Source organism: Fistularia commersonii, chromosome 16 (assembly GCF_037954325.1).
Source record: "Fistularia commersonii isolate RoL2024-O1a breed Wild chromosome 16, RoL_Fcom_v1.0, whole genome shotgun sequence".
Taxonomy (NCBI): domain Eukaryota; kingdom Metazoa; phylum Chordata; class Actinopteri; order Syngnathiformes; family Fistulariidae; genus Fistularia; species Fistularia commersonii.
In genome coordinates, this window is record NC_141299.1 from 3,506,432 (window position 1) to 3,526,497 (window position 20,066).

Below are 20,066 nucleotides of genomic sequence, written 5' to 3' on the forward strand. Positions count from 1 at the left end.
GCAGTAAAATTATCTACACAGCTGGTAAGAGAAAACAACTTTACATTTTTTGTGCCATTGTTGCTCTAATTCCTGAGTGTTCCACCTTCAGGTGTGATAAATTCACCTGATAAGTATAGATGCCCCTTAGAGGTCATTTCTATCAATACATGACTGATGCTATTATCTCAAATCTACTCGGAAAAGGTTGATATTGTTCTTGCATGTCATTAATTCATCAGAGGGAGCAAGCACTGTTAAAGTGTTTAGGAGTTTTAAGTCTGTAAAGAGATGCTTTAGATAAAGATTCATTACCTTCCCATTACTATTGCCAGCTTTAATGGTTTGGAAGAGATCAAGGTAGAATAACTTTTCCTTCATAAAAATGTTTGATTTTTGCAGATACTCTGATGATATTTGGATACGTAAGGACAATGTTTAAAAGCATAAAACTAAAGATGAACACAAGTGGAATTCAGTTTGAGTTAGTTGAAGAAATGACATGTATAATTTTAGTTTGCCCTTGCCTAAAAGGAGCAGTTCCCCGAAATTGTTCTGTAGACGCTTTGGACTTTTCTGTAGTCATCAGGGATGGGGATATAATCAGTCATTTTCAACAAAAAATATTTTTGAAGGGATGATTTTGAATCATTACTGAATCATTACCTGTGGAAAAGACAACATTCCTGGAGACCAGCTTATAGTCGACTATGGAGAACTGAGGTAGCTCAATGCGCGTCACACCAGTCACTGCAGTGTCTCCTCCTCTCCAGTAGAACTCAATATCATCTGTAGTGTAGCCATCTGCGATACAAAGAAAGCATGGTTCGGGGTTACTTTGGAAAAAGCACAAATATTGATGTGGCCCCATTTAATTGGATACAATCATTTCTATTTAATTAAGTGAAAACGACAGGCCCAATAGCTACAGCTGATTTACCATAACTCTGTGAATCACTTATCAAGGCTGCAGACAAGCATGGATTACCCGAGACGTAAATCTAAGCACCGACAAATGTGTCACAGGCCAGGAAGTCATTATGTGCACGGGAGTGGAGGGTATTCAAACATGCCATTAACACAGACGAATAAGAAGATATAGAAATCAAATTCGGAGGGGAAAGCAGGCAATGTCCATGATCTATAACAACATGATGAATTGAAGGCCACTCTTTTAGTTGTCCACTCTCTCAGATGATAATGACAGATCTATTCATTTTTTTTTTAATCAAAAAGTGATATGATTTTCAAGACATCGGGGATAAACTTACAGCTCTCAATTTCCAGGGTGCAGTTTTGTTCATCTAAAGGATATCTCCTCAGATCCATCATGCAGGCTGCTGTTGTTGTGATTCTTAAAAGAAAAGTACATGTTACTTGAGACATTGTTTTAAAGCTGTTGCATGCATTGCAATAGATACTGCTGAGAAGAACATTAGTGAAAATAAACAAATACTCCCGTAAATCTTCTGTACCAAAATTTGTTTTTAAAGGAACAACTTAGTAAAAGAGAAATATGTTGGCCATACAATAGCATTGGGCTACAAAACTAAAATAAGAGTACAAGTCGTAATACAACAAAGCAGCTTTGAATAAACATATACTATGAGAAAAGTGGCGTGTAAGCACATGTAAGAGTGAGGCCTACTGTATCTGCATTGAGCTTTTGCTGCTTAAAACACATTTATGGCTAGTAATTCAACGTGCATGGATCGAGTAGGTTTTTTCACAGTTTTGGCACGAAAAATATCATACATTTTAGTCTCTTGATAATTTTCACTCACTTTCTTAACATTTTTTCTCCAATTCATTTCTTCTCTTTATGCACTTTCTTAGTGATTCCTAACTAATTTGTTGTGTGCGTTTTCAAGTATTGTCTTGCAAGTTTTTTATGCAAAGTGCAATACATATCATTTAGGTTATGATGGTACTTGCTTTTTTTCAATCACCAATCTGAACCGAAACACAATTGCCAATTTTTCTGCAGGTCATGTCACACAGGAATGAGAATGAAAGATTATATTAATAAAACTGCCCACCTGAGGCCATAGAGAACTGTGCCGTCTGGATGGAGTCGTATCATTCGGTTCTTCACGGTGACCCCGTGCACAAATGACTTCTTGTCGTTGAGGAAGTAGGTATCCGGTACCCAAAGCTGGTCTGCTACTCTGTTGTCTAGTGTCAGATTGAGAGGGATCCCCACATAGGCAAGTCTCTTATCCCTCCAATACTGCTGGAAGTACATTGTCAATGTGTAGTCCTGTGAAAAAGGAATTATTTTAATCAAATTCTCAAAAGTAAGAACAAGCATTGTAATATTATTAGTGAGTCACTTTGTAAATCATCTCACAGTTATTAGAAATATGGCAGTGTCGTCAGCCAACACAATTCCTCTCAACTGTGGCAAGACCTTAATTTCTTACAAGGTTTTTGAGTTCCACAACCATACCGTATTTGCAATTTGCAGATGGATAGATAGATAGATAGATAGATAGATAGATAGATAGATAGATAGATAGATAGATAGATAGATAGATAGATAGATAGATATTACTGATATTCATGTTGTGGCATATGGCTGTCAATTATTTATTATGGTTTCATTTGTAACTTGTTCGAGTTGATCCATCAATTGCAAAAGCTTTTCCAGGCTTTACTGGGGCGCTTTACAAGCTCACTTCACTTTGTTCTGCTGACTAATATTCTCTTAAATAAATAAGAAGGTCTAAAGAAGTAAACAAAACGAGTCCATGCTCAAAATGCCTATATTTCAGTGCATTAGTGAAATAGTGCATTCATAAGGCTTGATTCCTCCATGGATTTCCTTTCAGCTTATAAATCAGTAGTTACTCCGCCTGTATTCCATGTACAGTGTCTTTTTTTTGATGAACAAGGTTGCGTTTTCAGACAAAGAAGTGTCTAAACAAAATAAATGGAAGGTTCTGCAATGTTGACATAAAAATATGGAAATGTAACTTTCCAAAAATCTGAAGTTCAACTAGGCTTTACCCTCACAATGCTCTTTTAGCCCCTGTGAAGAAGAGAGATGCCCTTGTTGTGCTCTCTCTCAGGCAGCAGATGAGTGGGTTGGGTGAATCAGCTTTACACAACAGCTCTCCTACTACATGGATGGAGCCAGCCCTTTCAGTCAATGTCTGGACCACAAATATTTTTGTCTTTTTACAGTTTTAGTTCCTTAGATCCATCTTCAGCTGTTGTCCTCCAATGAAATGTTGTTTTATATTCAGAAACAAAAACCCACCTCACAATTGGCATGTACAGTACCTTACTCTGTGTACTTACTCTAAATTCTGTGCATAATCCCATGGGATTCTTTTTTCTGGGCCTTGGGTCAGTCCTTAAATAGGAGTTTTAGTCTTTGTACTGAATATTGGTTAAACCAACTATTGTCTCATAAAGAGCAGCGGCAACACTGAAAGTGGCTCAGAAGGTTTCAAGTTCTCAAACTATAATCCGTCCAAACACAAAACTTTATAAAAGTAACCAATTGTTGTGTAAAATTTTTTCAGAACAAAATCGCAGCTGATTTTTCTTGTCATCTAATAATGTATCCTTTATCAATCCCTGATAGGGAAATTAATTCTCTGCAATTAACCGATGGATGAACCGTTATCAGGAGGCCGCCGTCCACCAGCACTATTGAACCGGGAACATTCGGTTCTAAAGACGAGTTCGCCCACGAACTATTACAGTAAGCAGATTATTTTTACATTGTGGACTGTTGATTTGGAAAAAACAAGACACCAGTGTGAGAAATCGAAGACAGTGATTTATTTTCATACTTATCTGACACATTGATTAAACAAATAATCAACAACAACTATGAGTATCAAGCATAGTGTCGATAAATTGCATTAACGCCTCTGGAACGAATCTAATCGCTTAACATAGCCACATGATGTTGTTTGGTAAATCTTCTAAGAATTAAATAAACAATACATCTTCTTTCATATCTATCAGTTTCAGATTTGTGAGGACATATAAAGACAGTAAATCTCCCCAAACCATCCTTTATCTCCACTATATTGTTTTTTTTTTTACCCAAACAACTTACTTATGTAGCTGAGCAGATTCTGTGTGCTCTTAGAAAAAACACCAGAGAGTTTTTAAGGGAACAGGCAGAAGTTTGAACGTCTACGGTGTGTTTAGCAGCAAGATGGAGGGATTTATAAGGCAGCAAGTAATGTGTACTTTCTATCACAGCTACTTCACTATCCTTCTCCCAAGCATTTTTTCTAAATTAATGGGCAATGTGCATATCATAATAAATATTTTGTGCTATGTAGTGTAACATTAATATTGCATTGGAAATAATTGAAAAAAACAACAACTTTCTCACAGCCAACAGAAAATATCCCCTAAATTCATATAATTCAAAGAATTATATTAATTCTGATCGAGAAAGGATCTGTATTTGAATTAGGTATATGGAAATGATTGATTCTGTTGGAAATACCACATTTATAATCCCAAACTGTCGTGCTTTAATACTGCTTGAATTAGTGGCCATGATTCTACATTTATTGATGACAAAATGATTTTAAGTTTGCAATCAGCTAAAGCAAATTACATTTTGCGAAGAGCTGAAAAATTCTGTAAATGTTCAAAATTACTCCAACAAAATTATCTTTCACTGGACACAGTCCTAAAAGGTTTCTGTAATATTATATATAAGACACACTTATTGGGCAACTATATTGAAATACCTTCAAATGCCGGGAATTCAAAAGGTTGATCTTACACTCAATTGTGTGAAGCAGTAACGTTAAGGTTCTTTGTTATTTTGACATTGAGGCATACGAGAGGTAAACGGTAGCGTTATCGCTGTCAGCTATGAAGACCACAAGAGACAGAAAGGAGTTTGTTCTCAGCACCAGTGATTAAATGAGACCCAATGGGATGGAGGGGATTGTCATCTTCAGCTTGTAGAACTTCATAGTCTCGTACTCAGACGTAGTTACAGTGTCTCAGTTAAACATTGTCTACGTCAACTTAACACCGGGATATCTGTTGGGAATACAGGAATAGCACTCAGAGATGCTTGCCATGCACAACGGAGGGGGCTTTTTAAAACTTCATAAGACATCTAAGTGGTCCCACTGGTATTAGAAAGTGTTCTATACATGTTTTACAAACTCTGCATTTAACAATTTCAGCCTCTGCACCCTCACACAGCATTTTTATTACTTTCATTAAATGATCTTCAAACTGGACACTAATAAGTATCGCACCGAGAGACGTTTATTGCATTGGGGGAATTCAGGGGTGTTTAATCAAAATCATGCCCTATGGCTTCTGTCACTATGTTTGCGATAAAAAACACCATTGCACTTGATTATGCGGTCGGCTGGCCATCCTCACAGTATTTACTGGTTTACAGGATTTACCTAATGAAACTAGCTATTTACCAAACAAATTGCTCATTTAAATTCAATGTACAAACACCTACAACAACTTGTTTCTGGCAACCTGATCAACTGTAGTATCCAGAGGCAGGTGACCAGTACACGGTTTTTACACAGGTTTGTTGCCTACTTGTTTTTCTGCACATTGGGTTCTAAGAAAAATGCATGACTGGCATGGCTTAAATAATTTATCTTGCTCAAAATTCAAGGGAATCTCATGTCCAGCCTAATGAGAAAAACAAAACAAAACACTGCTCAGCTGTTACTTGTTGGGTTTTTATCCAAGTTTAGAAGCACATTTTTTTTCCCACTGATTTTTCACTAAATTGCCAGAATTAAATGCTATTTTTTGGATTTTTCAGCTCTGTGTTCAGCTCATAGGAGCATTGTGTTATCTCTCCAATATTCATGTTTGATTATTATTTGTTTTTGATGTAGTTATGAGTAATGATGTTTGTTAGTGAGACTTGTTAAGTGGTCAATAAAACTGAGCAATACAATTTTTGAGTCCCTCTGACTATCACTATGCTTAATAAAATGTATTTCAAATAGTCTCAATAGAGGTATTTTATCTTCTAAAGGTGTTTCTATTGCTGCTATTACCCCTTTTTGGTCTGCATGCATATTTTGACAAGGGCATTACAATTGCATTATGCAACATTTACAACTTGGTAAACTAAAATGGCCCCAATTCTTACTCAAACACATGACGAGGATTATATCAACTCTTAAGTTGATATTTCCAAACTATTTTACTTTTTAGAACCATTTGGCAGTTGCCACATCAATGTGGACAAAGCTCTATCTTCTTAATAATTTTCTCATTAACAGATACATATTAGCCACTGCTATTCGGGAACATTGTCTTATATGAAGGGTTGCTGAATTTGTTGTCAACATTGTGTGTACATGTTGTGTGCAATGGCAATACACAAATATACTAGGCATATTAACTAACAAATAATTTTCAATTTTGAACTGCTCAGCATTTACTGTGTGCCAGTTGCGGCACCACTCATGACATTTACTCATTTTGCAAACCACAAATGTAGGGAATTAAATAATTCAAAAGTTAGTGACACCTGGTCATCTCCTTCTTCTCCTTTCGGCTTTTCCTTTCAGGTGTCGCCACAGTGAATCAACCTTCTCCATCTAACCCTATTCTCTTTATCCCCTCTCACACACCAACTAACTTCATATCCTCTCTCACTACATCCATAAATCTTCTGTTTGGTCTTCCTCTAGACCTCCTGCCTGGCAGCTCCAATTCCAGCATCCGTCTACCAATATATTCACTATCCCTCCTCTGTACATGACCCAACCATCTCGGTTCTCCACTGGCTTCTCTGACTTTCTCTCCAAAACATCTAACATGTGCACTAATCATATGGTACAGTTAAAGGAAAGCTATTGAAACTCACTCTTTAGCTTAGGCATCCATACAAAACACAGTCACATCCCATTGTTGTAGCAATGCACAGTTGCATCAGCACTGAGCATGCTGTATACAGACTGCAATAGTATTTCATGCAGAGTTTTCCTTGCCTTGTAAATAACTGACCCTAAAGCTATAGTCAGTAGTGTTTGGTGTCTGACTTACTACTTCCACCCTTTAATATAAATCTAGATTATCTGTTGCTGGCTTTCTGAGGGTAATGCCTCCTTCAGGCAGTAAGTGGATAATGTAAAAGTGTCAAAATAGATGGGTGTTTTAGGACATGATGTATACGTCTTCCAGCTGACCCATACAAAGGCTACTGAATGATTTTAAAAACACCAATGGGGAATTCTTCTCTGCAGCTGTTAAGGAACTTTATTTGACTAGGCAGGTGCTTCTCTGCCTCATTTAGGAGCTAATATTTTTCCAACGAAGAAGATGATACCTCATAAAAGCACAAATAATGATGTAGGTTATTACAATGTTTAACAAAGACTATGATCAATGATAATGACAAATGACAAAATGATAAAATAGGGAAATGTAAAAAAAGCAGCTGTTTTAATTTGGAAGTTGTACAAAATCATTTGATATTTTGGTCAGAAATTGTACTGAACTGCTAAAGGAAGCTGTACAGCTAATTTATTGGGCAGTGAATAAATAAAATGAAATAAAAGATAAAAATATTTGCCTTTAAACCACAAAGAGACGTGCCGCAGAAAAAAAAAACTCATGTCAAATGGAGGCAACAGATGCTGTTTCATATATTTTATACACATATTTTAGAAAGATAATTTAACTTAACACTGTACTATAGCTTTTCAATAACTATATCCCATGATATACAACTTTGTAGTCTATATCTAGACATGTACTGTGATTTTATTTGTCTCTTTTCTCATTAAGCATATTATTCAAAGAATTGAGCAAAAGTTCACCAAGGGCAACTATTTCGACACTGCATCTATATCTACTATTATCTTTATAGTTACCTGTTTCTATGTGAGATATTTGTGCTTGGCTAATCAATCTGTGGCTGTCTTGCAGGCATGTTGCTCAGCCCTCATTCTCAGTCAGATATCTGAAACTAATTTATTATATTCAAACCCTCTGCAGGTATTTTTAAAGTCATGGTCACAAATTTGAGTCAAGATGTCAGCCTTCTTTAAAACTGCTTTACAAGCTGCACTGCTGGACAGTGCCGTAGGTCTTTCTCAGACAATAAGTTGGTTATCAACCTCATTTTTGTAATTAGGCCTTCGGTGGATGTTTTCTGTCTTTTTATGTTAATTGGTTTGATTTTTCATCAATGCAATGACCACCGGTTGAGACATTTTTGGCAGACTCTGGAGACTCTGCTCACCCTCTCACAGGATTGTGAGCTCGGGGCGTGGTTTACATCCAGAATGTTTCTGTATGGAAAGGGGTTCCTTTGTAAGCTTTGGTTAAGGTTTTGAGGTATGAAAATTGAACTCGCCTTATCCTGCCAACGCTTCAATGAAGACGTCTGCAACAAGGCTTTCACTCCAAGTTTAATTGCTTTATTTCCAACAACCTCTCATGATATAACCGTACTAAACTCCGTGTTCCACGTCACTACATTCTGCTGTCAGTGGACCAGAGCCAGAGAACGCTTACTGGAGCAAAAGTATTAAGCAAGTTGGATGCCAACATGGGGTTCTGGCAGATCCCACTAACAGAGGAATAACCCAAGCACACAACATTTATAACACCTTTTGTGCGGTTCCACTTTAATTGCCTTCCATTTGGCATCGCCTCTGCGCCCGAACATTTCCAGAGCAGGATGGCAGAGATCGAAGGTATGGTCTGCCACATTGATGATCTGTTGGTGTGGGGGCAGGACCAGTAAGAGCCTGACACTCAACTTCATGTTGTGCTTCAAACTGGAAAAAGCAAGCATCACACTAAATCTGAACAAGTGTGAACTCTCTAATAGCAAGGTAGCCTTCCTGGGCCGTATCAGCACAACTGCCAGCATCCATCCTGACCCAAGAAAGACAGAGGCCATCACAGACATACCGGAGCCCACAAACGTGAGCAAGTTTAGGAGATTTCTCGGTATGGTCAAGCAGCTGGGAAAGTTTATTCTCCAGCTTGCGGAAAAAGATAAAGCTCTCTGTGACCTTCTCGAAGGAACGCTGCTTGGTCTTGGATTTGGACCAGGCAGCAGCGTTTGGACTGTGTCATTGAAAGTCTACTGTCAGCTCATCATACATGGAAAACCTGAAAGAGTATCTGAAAGCATTGTTTGCTCAGAGATCATGATACAGATGGATGGCCAGCGTATGCAACAGGAACCAGTGCTGAAAAACTACTGGCTAGAGTGAGCTGCACTCACAGTGTGGGATGGCTTACTGCTGAAAGACTTCAGCAATGCGAAATGGCGTTCTCACTAAATTACAGAAAGGGCACCTTGGTGTAGTGAAGTGTAGAGCACGTGCACGTCAGTCTGTGTGGTGGCTGGGACTCAGAAAGCAAGTGAACAAAGTGGTGCTCAACTGCGGGACATACATACTTGAGCAACACAATCCTAAGGAGCCACTTATGCCATTAGAGTGCCCTGAAAGACCATGGCAAATGTTGGATACAGGCCTGTATGTCTTGGGTAAAACATAAGAAAAAAACACTTGCTTGTTGTTGATTACTTCTCCAGGTATGTTGAGATTCCACACTTACACCAGGTCCACTGTCATCATTGTTCATTTGAAGTCAGTCTTTGCTCACAATGGCATCCCAGAGGCCCTGATGTCAGTGAATGGGCCACGGTTTTCTGGACAAGTCTTCTCTTCCTTTGCTACTTCATATGGGTTTAGGCACATTATAAGCAGCACGGAATTTCAGCAGAGTTATGGTGAAGCAGAACGAGTGATCCAGACTGTGGAAAACCTCCTGAAAAAGTCAGCAGACCACTACCTGCCTCGACTTCCTTATCAGGCTACACCTCGCCAGAGTGGATACAGTCTGGTTCAGCTCCTTGTAGGACAACGTCTTCACTGGACCCCCACTGCCTGACAGCGTCACGTTCACCAGAAAAGAAAAGGAGAAGGAGTAGGCAGATGCTAGAAACTATAACCTTGCCCAAGCTCTCGATGACTTGTCACCAGGATGGCCAGTATGAGTAACCAACGCGAAAGTATCAGGAAGTGTACTCCGGCACCACACCACTCTGAGGTCATACGTGGTGGGTTTGCCTAAGGGGGTGGTTAAATGAAACCGTCAGAAACAAGACAGAGGTTCACCACCGCCGCAGCAGATGCCAGAGCCTTCTCCAACACAAGTGTCCAAATCACCTGCTGTGGTACCCAAAGTCTCACCTGCAGAGACTCCTGCTCTCAGAACCAGGTCTGGGAGAGCCATTGTTAAACCTCAAAGGCTTAACTTATAAACTGACATGCACAAAAAAAGATAATATGAAACCTGAGATGAGAGGTTATTGTGGAAAAGAAAGAAACCCCTAGTTTATTTTATGTTATGGACATTTGATGTTACTGCTATTTGCCCTGGGCAGGTCCTGTGTGTCAGCTGTAGTGCCACAGCCTTCAATAGCTCAGTTACTTCATTAACCCATGCCAGCCTCTCTCCCTCCGTGGGGTTTGCCACTGCAGCCCTTACAGCAGGAGGGTTCTCCTCTTGACCAGAATGCAGAAGAAGGCCAAGAACATTGCAACGAACCCTTCCCACACCACCCAGGCAACAGCTTGTTTGTGCTGCTCCCATCAGGAAAGCAGTTCAGGACAATCAATACCCACCCATCTCGGCTGAAAAACAGTATCTACCCAAGAGCTCTAAAAGCAATTTCTTCCCCAAACCCTCCCCCCCTTGCAAGGTACCACACCCCATCCCATGGCAGAGCACTCACACTCACACCTAGACCCCTTCCATCAACCACACACGAATAAAATCCCCCCTTACTCCAAGTGACAACCACTCCATCCTAAGACCCCCACAGAGACAATACCTTGCACTAAGTTGCACTTTAAACTCAGTCATACTCATGGTTCAAGCAGGTTGCAATGGGTGGAGAAAAGTGTCAGGGGTACTATGCCATAGAAGACTATCAGCCAGAATGAAAGGAAAGGTGTACAAGACAGCGGTGAGACCAGCAATGCTGTATGGACTAGAAACGGTTCAGATGACAAAAAGACAGGAGGCAAAGCCAGAGGTCGCTGAGATGAAGATGCCGAGGTTCTCTTTGGGAGTGACCAGGATGGATAGGATCAGGAATGAGTCAATCAGAGGGACGGCTGATAGAGGGACGTTTTGGAGAGAAGGTTAGAGAAGCCAGGCCGAGATGGTTCGGTCATGTACAGAGGAGGGATAGTAAATATATTGGTAGACGGATGCTGGAATCGGAGCTGCCAGGCAGGAGGTCTCGAGGAAGACCAAAGAGAAGATTCATGAACGTATTGACAGAGGATATGAAGGCAGTTGATGTGAGAGAAGAGGATACAGAGAAAAGGGTTAAGATAAGATAAGATAAGATAAGAACAACTGATGGAGAAGGTTGATTCGCTGTGGCGACCCCTTAAGGGAAAAGCCAAAAGGAGAAGAAGACACTCATATCACCCTTCATGACATCTGTACTACGTATATAACTGCACACTACGTATATAAATTGTCTGTCTATTTATTTATTTTTTTTTCATCCTGTACATACTCCGAGGCAGAAGCTGTCATTGAAAAATTGCATTGTGCCTGCACCATAACAATTAAAAATCTTGATTCTTGATTCCACATCCCGCACTCTCTCCACCAATCACCGGACCGCATCCTATTTGACAAACCTGCAGTCCAGTGATCAGTGAAGCTTTTATTCCGGTGTCGCTACAATATCTAACATATAAACTTTCCTCTTTATCATTAGTATAGACATGGAATATTTCAATGCCACATATTATTCTTCAACGGTTTTTAAATTGGAAAAACTGGTTTAAGAACAGTGTTTTAATTGAATCTGTGACAAAAGCAACAAACATTTGCTTGAATTTACATTTTTAAGGGTTAATCCAGTTTTACAATGACTCCGGCTTAATGGTGTGAAAAATTAACAAGCAAGCTCTTAATAATGAAGGAAACCAATATTAATTATGGCTTTTTTTCTTGCTACTTGGGGGTGGGCAAATAGCAAAGGCAATTCGCAGCAACCTGGCCCAGGTTAAACAGCTGGACAATGAATGAATACAATTCTTCAATTGTCACATCTGTACTAAAGGAGCAATTCAAAAACCCAAGATTGTATACAACACTTCTAACACCTTGAGCCATTTCCTTGGGTGACACGCTTCAAGGTTTTTTTGTTTTTTTTTTGCATTATTAATTTTTTTTTGGGTGGGGGCTGGAGGCGATGGATCTGACGAGATGTCTGTGCCAAATATGACAAATTGATGTTGATTTTTGTAGTAACTTAAATGTGTAATATGAAGCACTTGAATTTTGAGATGGAAATTAAATGAAAAAGGATATTTAGTTCTACGATGTCTAAAGAAGTCATTATTTGTTTATTACATTTGGCCACTAACTGCTGACAATAATTTACACACTAATTAATGAGGCAAAATAACACAAGATGGCTTCTTTTATACACGGTCAAGAGGCTTAATATTCTTAAGCAAACGTGTTTTATATATAAGCCAACAATAACAAATGATTGTTTTATTTGTAAGTGCATTAATTACAGTGAGTAAAAGCGCCCTGATAAATTCAGACAAGGACCTTAATAAAGTGTTTTCTTTTGGATGCTATGTCAAAGTATACTCTACTATTACTCCAACATATAACAGATGTTATTTAAAATATTGTATTTTAATATTCTGCTGATTTAAATATCACAGTTTACTTTCTTTTAAGCGCCCTGATAAATTCAGACAAGGACCTTAATAAAGTGTTTTCTTTTGGATGCTATGTCAAAGTATACTCTACTATTACTCCAACATATAACAGATGTTATTTAAAATATTGTATTTTAATATTCTGCTGATTTAAATATCACAGTTTACTTTCTTTTACCAAAAAAAAAAGACCCTGAGTGGCGCATTGGACACGACTGTTGCCTGAGAGTCAAACAGTTCCTGGTCTGATTGATGTGATGGGCTCAGGAATTGGTTAGTACTCCCTGGCTTACATAGTTTCTTGCATGGTAATACAGCTTTCCTTCACATACCAAAAAGAATTAAGGTTAAAATAAGTATCTAAATTGTCTTTAAATGTGAATGAGACATTGAATGGTTAAATCTCTCCATATGTGATGACTGGATTAATGTTAATCCTACGGGGAAAAAAAAAGTACTTTGTACACAAACACATAACTGTTTGTGGATTGGTGTGTAGTTAATACATGGATAAAATTCCGAAATAATTATGAGTAACAACATATTCGACTGATTGTGACTGACTTAAGCACAACTGTTCTCATCATGAGAAACATCAGGAGCCTTTTAGTGAGCGCTTGTGTCCAAAATCTGTAAATCATAAAGTAAATAAATGAAATATAAATAACAGATTTAAAAAGTTCTATGTGGGCAGTGGAGATGCATCTAACAAACAAAATATGAAAATAGAAATCTTGCCGTGTTTATCTTATTTCTAATAATCTAACAATAAGGATATCAAAAGATCTATTGTTTACAAGTCACTTACAGTATATCATCTTGCAACTCTAAAAATCTGATACTTATCAGTATATGAACTTTCCTTTCATGCAATTAATTTGCAAAACAGAGTTCTCAGTGTCACTGCAAGCCAGTGGCTATTTTCTACGTGATTCTCAGCTGAACTCTGCTCTTGTGTGGAGCCACTAAAGTGCATTCCATCACACTCAGTTGTCCGGTCAGCATGTGAGCGGCTATTTGCATGTGGTTGCGTGTGGCATCAAGCTCTGTCAGCAGTTCAGAAAAATGATGTAGCATACAGGCATTAATGTTCAGAGCTCACGGCATGCCAACTCCGGCATACAAACAGACACACTAACATATACCTCTAAAGGTTATACTTAAAAAGAGAAAATAGGTATGACCTTATTGACTTACATGACCGTGGGGGCATTAGTCCCACAGTCACACTGCCAATACACCAGGATTTAATCTCATAGAGCAGATGAGCCACTTTAGAAAATTCTCCATATGAACTGTCATACATACCAAAATATTCTAGATCATGTTGTATTATACTGTTATTTACTGCTGTTTTGCTTTCAGAACTTGAAAACACTGATGTTATTATGTTTACATATATGATTATAATATTCTGATGTTTTATATTTTAAAAGTTATGTAGTAGTAGTCGTTATGTTATGTGTTGTGTCATTTAGACAGACAGAAAATGATGGGTTTTGTTACACTACAATACAATTTTGCAATGTTTCCCAAATGAATCAGATTAGCTTTATTGAAATGACCATTTGATGAAGATTTGCATGTGGTATAAAGTTCTCAACCGTCTGCCCCATTGAAAACAGACACACACACACACACACACACACACACACACACAAAATAGCTTATCAAAATATTATCAACATGATTATCTTGACTTGTCATCATGGCCTGGACACATCAACACATGTAAACAGGATTGATGTTACAAAGACAACATGCCACCATACTCTTTGTTATAAAAAAAAGTATTAGAGTAGTAATCATTCATTAAAATGTCGTTTTTTGTGAAATCATAGATCAGCCAACAAAAGACAATTCAAGTGAAAATGAATTGATATAACTTACCATATTAACTTCTGACACCATGTCTATACTTGCCACATCTATACTCATGCCGACAGCGACCGGTGGCCCTTTGAATACAGCAAACAAAATACAATGACAATTTAATTTAGAGTCATTTGTGCAGAAAGAAAACAGAAGAATAGAAAATTATACATTTCCGATACCTCCGAAGTCTGGCCGCAGACGAATATCATAACCTTTCAACAGTTTATCCACAGTCTCTTTGACGAAGGACATGTTTCCCGGCTCGTTGACGCTGAAAAAAGAGAAGAAAGCAAGGATGGAGGGGGATTGCAGAGGCACCAATGTCGGACTTTAGTCCGGTTCAGACCCCCCAGACCCTCACCTCTGGCCGCAGCACATCACCGCCACGACCAGTGGCAACGAAAAGATATCCAACAATCGTGTTTTCCGGGACGCCCACATCCCCAAAAACGCAGCCTGAATGGATGAGACCTCTCCTGCAATACGCGACGCGCTAAGAAGGCGCTGCGGTGCTCAACCTCCAGGAAAAAAAAAAAAAAAAAAAAAGGAAAAAAAACAACAACAACAGCAAAAAAAAAAAAAAAAAAAACAGGTGAGACTTCCTTTGCATGATGCGTTTCTCCGCCCGCAGCTGTCGTTAACATGCTTCACGGAGCGGAGACGCGTTGACGCGCCTGCCTGGCGGAGCCTCTTCTGTCTTTCCTCCGGCTGTGAGATGTTCATGGTTCGGTCATTTCCAGCTTCGTCAAATCCACAGGTACGCTTTTTTTTTTTTTTTTTTTTTGGGGTGCCAGATCCAACTTGACAGTGTCCAAGAAGAGACAAATGAAGTTTTGAGAAGCACCTTCCTGTCTGGAGCTGGCTCTCTGAACTGACCTCATGGAAATGAACTGGACAGGTACCCTGGGTCACACACTTCCTTGGAATCAGGCGAAGCTGATATCATAAAGGTCTGATTTCCTTGTCTACGTTGTCGTATTTGCATAAATATTTTGAGTACATGTATTTCACACATGCCGGCGTCATACTTTGAATCTTGGTGCACTAAGCTCTGCCCTGGAGGCAACATTGTCTATAAAAAGCAATTCCCATTGTCCGGTTTTTCCCCAAATGAGAGTATGGCCTACTAAAAAAGATCTTGGGTGAACAAATTTTCCAGAATCATGACAGGAAATCTGAGTCTCCTGTTCATTGCTTCGAAATGGAAGCACCCACACAAGCCGATGCTACAATCCCAACTTTAAACTTATGTGATGTCACATCACATTTGTATCTATTCTTTCAAGTATGTCACACCATACCAAACTGGAGTTGTGGCATTTTTTTTTGTTTTTGTTAATTCTCCAAAAGTGGTCTGCTTGGGGAACAACATCCCCTTTTATTGGGAGATGCATTAACAGGTTTTTAGGTCAGTGGATTTGTTAAAATAACGAGTGAGGGTGAAACTATGAACGTTGTTTTGTGGTGTGACTTCATTTATTAACTTCAAAAACTAAGCCTGTTTCTCTATCAATAACTGATGAACTCCCACCAAAACAAGCTCAGTGCCAGCTATTAGCTTACCAACTTCATAAACTAAAAGATTAGCTCTAAATCTAGTGTTAAAATCTGGTAGTGGCACATTTATGCCATGAAAAGGGGCTGTTTTGGGATTAACTGTGCTACTTTGTCATGACATTTTCCTAAATGGGAACAATGTTTTTTTTTTCACCTTAAACTTATAAGGTTTTTAAACATGTATTTATTTATTCATATGCAAACTTTCCTAAATGTACTAGTTTTTTTGCAGAGAAGTGATTCATAGCATCACTCTTTGGAGCCTGGATGTGAGAAGCAGTGAGTGCTGAATATTGATCACTACCCAGGGTCATAGAAGCTCTCAAGAAATGGACACAACTGACAAAGGACTCTGCATTGCATTGCGACTGGTAATATTCTCATCAACTAGTGACGCAACATACATTTACGAGCATACCCAGGATATTTTGGTGCTAAATTCTTATTTTGATAGGAAAGTAACTTCCTCACTTCACTTTTACTAATCTCTTCTACTTTGTTGTCTACACTAGTCACCTCTTCTATCCTTGCCTCTTTCATTTTCCACATTCATGAGCTCCTCAAAGTACTCTTTCCATCTTCCCATCACTCCTCTAGTATCTGTCAATACATTTCCCTCTCTATCCTTAATCACCCGGACCTGTTGTACATCCTTTCCATCTCTATCGCTCAGTTTTGCCAACCTGTAAAAATCATTCTCTCCCTCCTCACTGTCCAACCGAGCATACAAGTCATCGTACATCCTGTGTTTTGCCTTTGCCTCTATCTTTACCTTATGCTGTATCACCCTGGACTCCTGTCTGTTCTCTTCAGTCCTTTCAGTATCCCACTTCTTCTTTGCTAACCACTTTCGCTGTATATACTCCAGCACTTCCTCACTCCACCACCAAGTCTCCTTATCTACTTTCCTTCCAGATGACACACCAAGTACTCTCCCACCTGTCTCCCTGATAGCACTAGCTGTAGTTGTCCAATCATCTTGAAGCTCTCCCTGACCACCCAGAGCCTTTCTTTAATGGAAACCCTACAACACTCCTCCCTTTTCAGCTTGCACCATTTTGTCCTCTGCTCTGCCTTTGTCCTCTTCATCTTCCTTGTCACCAGAGTCATCCTACAAGCCACCATCCTATGCTGTCTGGCTACGCTCTCACCGACCACTACTTTGCAGTCACTGATCTCTTTCAGGATACCTCGTCTATCCAAGATGTAGTCTACCTGTGTGCTCCTACCTCAGCTCTTATAAGTTACCCTATGTTCCTGTCTTTTCTGGAAAAAAGTGTTCACTACAGCCATTTCCATCGTTTTTGCAAAGTCTACCACCATGTGTCCCTCTGCATTCCTATCCTGGATACCAAATCTGCCCATCACTTCTTCATCCTCTCTATTGCCTACATCAACATGCCCATTGAAGTCTGCACCAATTGCCGCTCTCTCATCTCTGGGGATATTCTGCATCACTTCATCTAGCTCATTTCAGAACTTCTCGTTCTCCTCAATCTCACATCCCACCTGCGGGGCATAACCACTAATAACAATGAGCATTAAACCTTCATTTCAGAGTTTAGACTCATAAGTTTATCTGACATTCTTTTGAGCTCCAGGACATTCCTCCTTCAAGATAACTCCTACTCTATTTCTCTTCCTGTCAGTACCATGATACTACAAGTTGAAACCTGCTCCTAAGCTTCTAGCCTTACTACCTTACCATCTTGTCTTCTGGACACACAGTATATCCACCTTCCTTTTCTGTATCATGTCAACCAACTCTCTAGCTTTTCCTTCCATTGTCCCAATATTCAAAGTCCCTACTCTCAGTCCCAGACTCTTGCCTTTCCTCTTCTCTCTGCACTTCCGAACACGCCTTCCTCCTCTCCTTCTTCAACCCACAGTACCCCAATATCCACTGATACCGTGTAGGTCATCGGTACCAGTGGTGGTCGTTGTTAACCTTGGCTTCGATAGAAGTAGTATTCCGACTACTTTGTACCATCCTATTTTAGGGTTTAATCCTTGATTATTCAGATTGAACCTTCCATTACTTCGCCATAAAGTTTTGGTACTTTTTCAGTACCTTCAGAGATACAATTTCCGGTGAAGTTGTCTTACCTTGTATCATAGATAGCATATAGCTTTTTGTTCCCATCAACAGCATTCCTGTGAAAATAGAGAAAAAGAAAGAAAAGACTTAATTTCCAATTCAGTAGAAGGAGAAGCTTAACTTGCTCGATTTCTTTTAAACATGTCTTTCTTACAATTAGTTGCTATTGCATTCTGTGTTAAGAAAAAAGGTACCCGGAGGTTCTTGGATGTCTTAATTTGTAAATGCACCACATAAATCAAGTTACATTCACTTGTATTTAAAATTTGTGAGAAATTGACTTACATATTACACACAGACAGGTTTTTCATAAGATTTGCTTGAGACAGATTCCCCTTTGTTAAGCTTATCACACAGACACGGCCACATTCATCCACCTATTCTGAGACTGCTATATCTGGAAAAGGTCATTAGAAAACCAAGTGAAGGGCTTCAAAAACTCAACCCTGTCTCTTGGGATATAGGTCAAATCTACAGCCAGGAAAGTCAAATACAAAATGTATGTTAACACTGCCTCTCATTATTGCAGCTAGAGTTATGTCCACTTCTGGAACCCACCTGATATATACTTTGTGGATAAGGTGATGACTGGTGATGCATCTTACAAGCTGATGATAGCTGAGTTAAATGACGGTAAAAAAAATAATAGATTTTGCCCCATTCTCACGGTAAAAGTACAAATGGGGCCGTGCAATGTGGGCTGAGGGAGATTCATTCTACAGTGAAAGTAACACCCTTGACTTGATATTGTTTTTTTATATATGCTGATGGTTATTTATGTTGTAATCAATTGTTATGTCATCTGCTTGGATAAAAGTACCATAAAACCTGGAATGACAAAAAAAAAAAATGAACTTATAAAGCAGGTACAGCTGACCCTATCCACAAAGAAACCAGAAAAAAAACAAAATATGCACATTTGCCCTGCTGGCAGATACATGCGATGTTGTTTTCACCTGAAATCAGGATTAAAAACTAGAAATTGTGACCGTGTTTCTACTCTCTGTCCTACTTTATATACTACACTTCTAAAGGTGTTGTATATAAAGGATTGGCACTTAAAGCATCAAGTTGTCATTGTACACCATTCATTTGTCTAAGAATGATTTCTATTGATTTTTTGCAACACAGCCACTATAGACACCTTCTGTGGCATTAAAATGTGGATTTTCTTTTTCAATTGTATCTTCAGTAAGGATTGCACTTACATTTAGTACAAGGTCTGTCTCACAGTTAAACCGGGTCATACTAAATGTCTTTGTAAGTTTCAAGGAGAGAAACATTTCTGTATAGTTTTTTGAACAAGGTCATTTTTATACACACAAAAAAAACCTCTTAATTCTTTTTCACCAGAAATCCAGAGCAGCCACTGTCAAAAATGACAATTTATCACTGCCATTAGAATATTTCAGATGGTGCAAAGAGTTCCATATTTGGAAAGGTCCTCATAATCTCTTATTGACCCAAGATCGACTACCATCACTACATTAAGTAGTAGTTCTGTTGTTGCTCGTGTTAACTGTTAAATTCCCTTTCATGAAGCAGGTGAACTTCACTGTCATGATATCAGCAAATTGCTCTGCAATTTGGTAAATGGCCCTAATCGTATTTCCACAATCATGGATCAATCACAGTTTGAGATGTGAAACTTGAGGGAAACAGAAAAGATCAACCTTCTCCTGTGGTAAAATCAGCCATTTAGTTAAACCATACATCACTTTTGCCTCCCTATTAAGACTTGAATGTTACACGTCATCCATCAGTTCAACAACTCATTTGTTTGTTGGGAATTATTCTGGAGAGAGCCATCTTCTATCAATAAGTAATATTGGTCTACGGGGTAC

General features: G+C 38.9%; 1 protein-coding gene across 4 annotated transcripts in view; it reads right to left on the reverse strand.

Annotated features, from left to right (window-relative positions):
* gabrb3 (gamma-aminobutyric acid type A receptor subunit beta3) overlaps positions 1 to 20,066 on the reverse strand; it is a 49,163-nt gene that overhangs the window by 11,653 nt on the left and 17,444 nt on the right. For 2 of the 4 annotated variants that reach the window (XM_086161461.1, XM_086161460.1), the window contains exons 2-7: positions 18,231 to 18,278; positions 14,747 to 14,838; positions 14,583 to 14,650; positions 2,019 to 2,239; positions 1,251 to 1,333; positions 646 to 783 (exon numbers count right to left, since the gene is read on the reverse strand). In XM_086161461.1, coding sequence (XP_086017587.1) covers positions 646 to 783; positions 1,251 to 1,333; positions 2,019 to 2,239; positions 14,583 to 14,650; positions 14,747 to 14,838; positions 18,231 to 18,278 — 650 coding nt within the window. Of the gene's footprint in view, positions 1 to 645; positions 784 to 1,250; positions 1,334 to 2,018; positions 2,240 to 14,582; positions 14,651 to 14,746; positions 14,839 to 14,928; positions 15,009 to 18,230; positions 18,279 to 20,066 lie in introns of those variants that run through there. The other 2 variants (XM_086161464.1, XM_086161462.1) reach the window with 1 other exon arrangement.